The sequence below is a fragment of the Cydia strobilella genome, chromosome 1 (assembly GCF_947568885.1).
Source record: "Cydia strobilella chromosome 1, ilCydStro3.1, whole genome shotgun sequence".
Lineage (NCBI taxonomy): Eukaryota > Metazoa > Arthropoda > Insecta > Lepidoptera > Tortricidae > Cydia > Cydia strobilella.
In genome coordinates, this window is record NC_086041.1 from 23,574,898 (window position 1) to 23,583,859 (window position 8,962).

The 8,962-nt window shown below is 36.8% G+C and overlaps 1 protein-coding gene across 1 annotated transcript; it reads left to right on the top strand.

Annotated features, from left to right (window-relative positions):
• The first annotated feature begins 1,213 nt into the window (after window positions 1-1,213).
• On the top strand, window positions 1,214-7,082 carry LOC134742076 (transmembrane protein 62-like). The gene is made up of 5 exons (XM_063675012.1): window positions 1,214-1,532; window positions 2,185-2,434; window positions 2,599-3,494; window positions 3,948-4,519; window positions 4,605-7,082. Exons 1-5 carry the CDS (start codon window positions 1,332-1,334, stop codon window positions 4,639-4,641), a joined length of 1,956 nt encoding a protein of 651 aa, XP_063531082.1. The 5' UTR covers window positions 1,214-1,331; the 3' UTR covers window positions 4,642-7,082.
• The last annotated feature ends 1,880 nt before the right edge of the window (window positions 7,083-8,962 follow it).

Below are 8,962 nucleotides of genomic sequence, written 5' to 3' on the forward strand. Positions count from 1 at the left end.
TGTTTGTTAAGCAACTTAAGTTTTTAAGACATATTTTAGTCAAGCTCGAGTTCTGATGATGAGACCCACGAGGAACCGAGGGAACTCCTCAAATGTGAAAGGCATACATATAGTGATTTTTGTATTTTCATCAACTAATCCAGCATTTACATTTAAAAAAGTGACATTTGATGAAGTGGATGATGATCAGAATGGAACTCTTCAATGACACATAGTTCACGTTTGGCGATTTGTTCTCTTCCTTATGGACCCAGACACAAACTTGGACCTGGACTCGGACCCGGACCCAGGTCTGGACATGGACCCCAACTCGGACCCGGACCCAGAACGAACTCTGACCCAAACTTGGACCCGGACAGCCGGACACGGACTCGGACTCGGATCCGGACCCACACCCGGACCTGGAAATGCTACTAGAAAAGTGGGTTAGGTGGGTGGGTTTTGATTTTTGAACTGCGATTCTCACAGAACAGAACTGCTATCAGAAAAGTAGGTTAGGTTAGGTTAGAGCTGTGACCCTTACAGAAACGAAATGCTATTAGAAAAGTAGGTTAGGTTAGGTTAGAACTGCGACCCTTACAAAAACGAAATGCTACTAGAAAAGTGGGTGGTTTTACCTCCTTTTCTACATAATTAGGCAAAAGATGGTCTTTTTCATTTCATTGTCTGGAATCTAAGAGTGCACCATCAACAATAAGTGAACTTTCAGCGGCATTGAAGTCGGTTTTTATTTCTTAAAAATTATGACTTTCTGGAACATGTCTTTGGTATGGGCAGTTGCAGCATGGCTTTCAATTTCCTCACACAACGCATAAATTGAGTTATTTTTATCACGTCTGTATGCCCTTTTTACGCACGTGTGTAGTCTGGAGTATTCCGTCCTTGTCATTTCCGTATTGAGGCCTTGTTCTTTAAGAGTCCTCTGACGCTCAATAAGTTCCCATGTAGCATCAGTTCTCCATGGTTTCCGGTTCGCTGGACCGGACTGGTTGCTTAATAGAGGGGGTGACTTCTTTCGCTGTTTTTGACACAGCGGCCTTGAAGCTACTGTACACCAAGATGTCTCTGTGTCTTCAAAAGGATCACTGACAACGTCCTTTATCTTGAGAGGCAACCTTTTGAATTCTCGCACTCATTAGCTTGCTTCATAAATGTAGATTGTTGACACTGACATTGTCATTGTCAATGTCAATCTGAGATGTCAATCTCAATTGACAAACAAATTTGCGGTGTTCGGTTCATTTCGTATCTTGATGATGCAAATTTACATTATAAATCGTGATATTCATTAAAATTATTCCAATGGTGGATTAATTAGAACAAAGTTGAACATGCCTTTCTCCAAAACTGCAATATCTCTTCTGTGCGTGTTGTTATTACTTTCAATATTTGTGATGAATTTGCTTAACAGTATTGCGACGGATCACAGTTACTCTGAAAACCAGAGAGAAGGCGAAAATTTCACTAAATACTTGGCTGATAAATACGGGCACATAACAGACGCAAAGGAAAATTTAATATGGTTTATGCAAGTAAGTTTATGGGTGATACATATCCAATTAAAAGGGAAGTCTTTAACTCCCAAGTAGCTACTTTTGTTTCATCGTATCGATTCGAGCAGCGTTCTATATTAAACTAAGAATTGTTGGTCAAACCAAATTGTCAGTAAATAATAACAAAAAAAAACTACTCATCCTTTTCTTTTGGGTGCTAGTACTAGTGTAAAACAAAGATAGTATGATTCTCTTTGTCTATGTTTAAATTGAGACAGTCCTTTGACCAACTATAATACCAGTATTCGATTATCCAAGGTTAGCTATAGAAAAATTTCAAAACATCAACATAAGTAAGTACTTATCTACTACAAGTTTAAAGGAAAGCATGAATAATACATAGAAACATTTTTATTTAACTTAACAATAGAGTAGGTAACTTTATCTATTAGAGCAATTTAGTGAAGACAACACTTAGGACCAACACTGTCTAGCCCTATGGATTGGTGCTTTAAGAACCTACTAAATGGAGAGGGAATCTAAAGCCACCTGCGGCTCTTTAAAGGTATAAATGCAGCTCTTTAGGCCACATAATAGGTTAACACATGAGTGTTCTTAGGCCACTGAAAACAGCAAAAAATATATATTCCTATTTGCCTTGATATTTCTTTGTTATAAATTTTGTTTTTAGATATCGGACATCCATTTAAGCATATTTAGGGATCCAGGGAGAATATCACAGTTTCAGCAATTTTGTGATAGCACTGTGAAAAAAATAAAACCAGCAATTGTGCTGGCAACTGGGGACTTGACTGATGCGAAAGCCAAAGATAACCTAGGCAGCTCCCAGGTTAAGACGGAATGGGTTTATTACCACAATATTATTAAAGAATCCAGAGTCACAGAAGAAACTGTTTGGTTAGACATAAGAGGCAATCATGGTATGAATATTAACATCTTGTCATATTATTGATTTCTTTCCACATTCTCTTTTTAATAATGAAAAAAAAATTTTTTACTGCTATTTTTTGCATTTTACTCTGTCTAATTCTATTTCAATATTACTTTGTATTGTCAAGTAATCAAATTTGTTTTAATTTTACAGATAATTTTAACATTAGAACATTAAACTCACAAGAAAATTTCTTCAGAAACTTTTCTGTTCAGGGAAAAACATATCCTAAATCATATGTGCATTTTGAAGAGAAGAATGGTGTTAGGGTTGCATTTATTGGCATAGATGCATGCCCAGAGCCTGGTTTGAGGAGACCTTTCAACTTTGTTGGTATTCTTGACAGTCAAGAACAAAAACAAATAAAAAAATTACAAGCAGAGGCAAATGCAAAAGCTGATCATATTGTTTGGTTTGGGCACTACCCTACATCATGCATCCTATCACTTGACACAGGCACTGAGAAGCTGAATCTGAGGACACTGATTGGTGACAGCAAAGGTTCTCAAGTATATGTGTGTGGGCATCTGCACACTATGGCTGGCCGTGTTCCTAAAATGTACACAAGGCATAGAAAAGGATACATGGAAATTGAACTAGGAGATTGGAAGGACAACAGAATGTATCGCCTTGCAGCCATAGATCATGGTATATTTTCATTTGTAGATCAGAAACATAACACATGGCCTCTTGTGTTGGTCACAAACCCAAAACATGCAAAATATACTTTGCCTGGAAGGGAACCCCTGCAACTGATACCAGATTCAACTCATATAAGGATCCTTGCATTTAGTGATGTCAACATTGACACTGTTCAAATATCCTTTGATAAAATTAGCTGGATGAATTGTAAACATTCAGAAGGACCTCTTTATGTCTGTCAATGGCTGCCACACTTGTTTTTACGAGATATTAATTATCTCTATGTAACAGTCAGTGATGAGTTGGGAAAACAGGCATTTGTTGAACATCCATTTTCTATGGATGGTTCCACCTTGAATTTCGACATAATGGCGAGAATACTCCTTATGCTTGATGCACGAGTAGTGGTAAGTGTAGCCTTACATTATAATATTTATAATTTTAAAAGAGGTGCTTAACATTCCCAACTTCTGTGTGACAAAGAAATTAAAACAAAACTTAAACAGTGAGCATCCTGTTTAACATACGGGTTCTCCGTTTGTAGGCGCTTTTCGCTACATACGGGTTTCAGGTCCCGTGTTATCAGCTACGCTCTTAGCGCGTAGCTCACGCTGGCACTGAATGTGTTTTGGTATCATATTCTGATTACGGAGAATAAAATAATAAAATATATGAAAAAAAAAAACGATTTTTATGTGAGCCAGGTCATCCAAATAGGCCAACCCTCCATATAAAAAAAAAACCTACTCTTAATAAGAATATAACGCGTAATGCCATAAAGGATTCTTACTATTTTATACCTTGTATGTATAAATAGACATTTTATAAAAACAAAACTACAATGAACTATTTTGTTTCAGTTCCAGGCAATATTTGGAACTCTGCTTTTGATGAACGTTTTTCCCTTAGTGTATTTACGGTGGCAAAAGCAACCACCGAGATGTCGAAGAAGATTGACCCGCTATGTGCTGAGAAGCCTGTGGCTCCTGAGTAAAATTGACAAAATATACTATTCAATCGTTCTGTATGCAGTTTACGTGCCACTCGGGCCCTGGGCGGTTGGCGAGCTAATCGATGGGCACGTGGGCGTGGTCTTCGCCTGGGGGATATTGATAAAAGGAACATTTTTGCCTGAGCCGTTCACTTATATGTATGGAGGAGTACAGCTACTGTTTATACAAATCCCTCTTATATTTGTGTTATCACACACATTACAGAATCGACTTTATAGTTCATATTCTAGAGGCTTCAAAAGATTGATTCATAATCTACCATTCATTATGCTACTCTCAGTTCAGTTGTTGTTGGCATACTTCTTTTGGTTAGAATATGGAAGCCTGGCGTTTATATTTGGACCTCTCAGAACATGGAGTGTTTTACTAAGTATTACATTGTGGTACAAAATCTTAACACTACCTCCCGATTACTGCAGGTATTTAATAATACTTTAACATTAAATAGTTCAATAAAGCTTTTGTGCAGTTCTGTTTTTTAAACTACGTGTTTTTTTTTTTCAGAAAACTTGTACATTTGAACGAGCACACGCCATCGTAATATTGTCTTCGCGTGAAGATATCGTAGGTATGAGGCATTGAATAAATCATTTTATAAGAGAGCGGCCGCTAATAGAAAAGGTATTCCTTTATTGCGTAGATAATAGTTACTGTCTGTGTGAACTTGGTGACTTACTGTAGGTTAACTATTCGTTTCAAACCAGATAATATTTTTTAAATATTCATTGTGGTCTCTGAGAAAAATGTCTGTGTTTTAAATAGTATTAGTGTCCAGTGTAAATAGAGAACGCGATTTCGCTTATACATAGACTCAAACTGTTTCAAGCACGAAGAGGGCTTGTCATATAGCCGTTTTGGAGCTTGGTAGCCTTTGTTCAGTATTGCATTAAGTATTTACTGTAACTACTGTAAATATATTGGTCATGGGCTGCATATTAATAGACAGTTTGTTGGCGACGCTATCGTCAACGACAGTTTCTAGTCCATTATGGCGGCGAACAATCAATCAGAAAACTAAAGCCACGTCTCAATAAGGCGTAGGGTCGACACGTCTTAGGAACATGTAGTGTATATTTTTGGATCAACTGTAGACTTGCTGCCTTGTTAATGGTGTAAAGTAAAAATAAATAATCATTTGCGTTAAATTGTTCTTAAGTAATAATTCGATGATAAATTGAATGAAATAGATGTCACATAGCAGTTTTTACTAAGGAAAGTGACCAAGCCCTCCACTGGCATAGGCCGAATTCGTACTGGGGTCTTCAGCTTTCGCGGCTGACGCCATAATCTCTGGACCACCCGGTCACAGCGACACTTCTCTTTTTCTTTCTTCTATTTGAAAGACTAAATAGGCGCCTCAGACCATACTCTAAAATATTTAACAAATTAAATTAATGTTTCTTAGTTGAAAAAAGTCTTGAAAAAATATGCTCTCATTAAAAATAAAGTTCGTCGTTTGTTCGTCGCGCGGTGTCGCAGGAAAAGGAATTAACTTAAAAGGAGTTTTTAAAACAACGGTTTTTGCAACGACACCGAATTGATAAAGTTTCACGTAGAGTACCTACGTGAAGTACATGAAACCGGTATAAAAACATAATTGGCTGGCTGATTGGCTTTTCAAAAAAGTGTACCAGGTGCATTCCACGAGAATGTCCCTTACGAAACATTCTTCTAATAGTTCTGAAAAGGCTGAGAAAATAATATTGGGTCAGGGGGCCGATTTTTGACGTTCGAGCGGTTGATTTCGTCACTAGAAAGTCTGTGGGAAACGGCGAATTGATAATTTAGAAATACGAGCAATAGATATTGGGAATCTAGTGGTAGTGACCACTCGTTTTCAATTCTATTAGTAGAATTTAAATGCATAGTAGTGGAGATATATTGAAGGGAAAATCACGAAATCGAGCGCTCGAAATTCAAAAATCGGCCCCCTGGTAGGTAATATTTCATGACTTTGCTAACAAATTGGCAGTATGTTCTCGAGCTTCACGGATTTGATTGAAATAACTGCCATACAAGGCAAAAGCATTTCGTAAGGGACATCCTCGTGCAATGCCCCACCATTAACTTTTTTTCTCGGGATTCTGAGTAGAAATAACCCAAAAGTTGATAGTTCTTCGAAAAAAGTAAATGGTACACTTTTTTACTAAAAATGCCGATCCGGGCCTTGCCGCTAAACTCCTCTTGCAAAAATATTTTCTTAAACATCTGGTAAAATCCCCTTTAGGCTTCGTTTAATGACGGAAGTTATAAGTTAAAGGTTACCGTTTTGCACAAAACGCTGAGCTTAACTTGGAATCAAAGCTTTAACGGTTAAGGGACGCGTGGGTAATATAAGCTTAAGCATTAGTAATCACCATTTATTAAATTAAATTCCACATTCCAAATGAGTCATCACATATAGGTACCTACCTAAGAGAATATTTTACTTTTACTAAGGTAACTTTTTCCTAGATACCTACGCAGTATTTTTCTGCAAAATTTTAGCACGCTTATATTTTAACCGATAAGAGGTCAAACCCTTTTATATAATTACATATTTTTAGTTATAGTTTTTACCAGCAAAGCAGCAAAGCAGTGTATGCGCTCTTGTTAATAGTCATACTTGTTATGAACAAAATGCTGCACTTCATGATAAAAGCAAGCCGCTTTGCACAGTGATAGTAGGGACAAAATTGAGCGATTTGACCCGCAGCAGCGGCAGTTTCACCCCTTAGGAACAGAGATGACGCCACTTCTTTAAAAAATATTTCAAAAAATTCTACAAACTAAACTAATGAACCGATTTAAATATTTAATATCTCAAATGAAAGCTTATTATATACATTACATTTAAAAAATACATAAAAATATATACTGAATACTTTTGACAAAAAACGGCATCTTAAGTTTTTTTTTTTACGATTGATAGTTTTTACTTGATTTCTCAAAAAAATGTATGGAACATGAATAGTTTAATGCATGTATATATTACTGAATAAATAACAAGTATTATAAAAAAAAACCGACACCGATACCTCTCATACTTCACGAAATATGAAAGTTTGAATATGAGTGTAAATTTCTTCAAAATATATTTCAAAAAATTCTACAAGCTAAACTATTTGACCGATTTCAATGTTTAATATCTAAAATAAAATCTCATTATATACATTACTTATAAAAAAATACTCAAAAAACATATACTGAATACTTTTGGCAAAAAACCGGCATCTTAAGTTTTTTTTTTCTTACTCGATTGATAGTTTTTAATTGATTTCTTAAAAAAAAATTATGGAACATGAATAGTTTAATACATGTATATATTACTGAATAAATAACAAGTATTATAAAAAAACCCGACACCGTTACCTTTTATTCTTCACGAAATATTTAAGTTCAATTATGCACGCTCTTACAAATAAATTTATTTAAAAGAAATCTTCAACCGCAGTAAGTGCACTGATTTTAATATGAAATGTGTCATATGAAAAGATATCACCCAATTTAGTTTAATAAATAAAAAAATAAAACCTGAATAAAGTTTTCTCCTGGTGCTGAATTACATTCGTAAAAAAAAAACTTAAATGTCCTCTTCGGGTTCACCGGTAGATGTAGAACTGAAAAAGAAAAGTCGTTTTATAGGAGTCGTTTAACATAGTCATGGACAATTTACTAGGGATTTACAGAAACCCGCACCATGGACACTGTTATACGCGGATGACATAGTCTTAATTGCCGAGTCCCTCCAGGACCTACAAGCTGAATTAAATGAGTGGGTAACAGCTTTAGAAACACAGGGACTTAGAATCAGTCGGGAGAAAACCGAATATATGTTCTGCCACCTAACAAAAACAAGGCTAAGTACCACTGCACCGCCGTGTATCGAAGGAGTCCCACTCAAGCAGGTGGAGTCGTTTAAATATCTGGGATCTATAGTGTCACCGCAGACTACCGCAGAAAAGGACATCCAGCACCGAATCTCATCAGCCTGGCTTCAGTGGCGATCACTCTCTGGTGTTTTGTGTGATCCCCGAATACCTGTAAGAACTAAAGGTCAGATCTATAAACAAGCCGTAAGGCCTGCGTTATTATATGGATCGGAATGCTGGGGTTTAAGGAAAGCTGACAAGAAAAAACTTCACACCACCGAGATGAAGATGCTACGTTGGGCGGGCGGCGTCACAAGACTTGACAGAGTTCGAAACACCTATGTCCGAGGAACTTTTAAGGTTGCTAGCATTAGCGACAAATTGGCGGAAGGCCGCCTACGCTGGTATGGCCACGTCATGAGACGTGATGAAAGCCACATGATGAGAGCGGTATTAAACATAAGGGAGGGTAACCGAGGCCGAGGACGACCCCCCACAACTTGGAGCAGCACCGTTGAAGGAGACATGGAGGCAGCAGGCATAGATAAAAGTATGACAGCAGACCGCATTAAGTGGCGTAATGGTATAAGGAAGGCCGACCCCAACTAGAGATGGGAATAATAATGGCCAGGAAGAAGAAGAAGAGGAGTTTTGTAGGAGTCGTACCATTCCAATACTACAAAATCACCGATCATACATGAACTGGTTGCTGTAGATTACTGTTGTAATATTTTTGTGCCTGTAGATTACTGTTGAATTATTTTTGTGCCTAGCTGATTACCATTAAACCTATAATTTTGTGCCAAACCTATAATCAGTGGTCAGCAACTCAGCATGCAAAATAAATATAAATATTATAAATATTATAGGGACATTCTTACACAAATTGACTAAGTCCCACGGTAAGCTCAAGAAGGCTTGTGTTGTGGGTACTTAAACAACGATATACAATATAATATTTATACAAATACTTAAATACATAGTAAACATCCATGACTCAGGAACAAATAT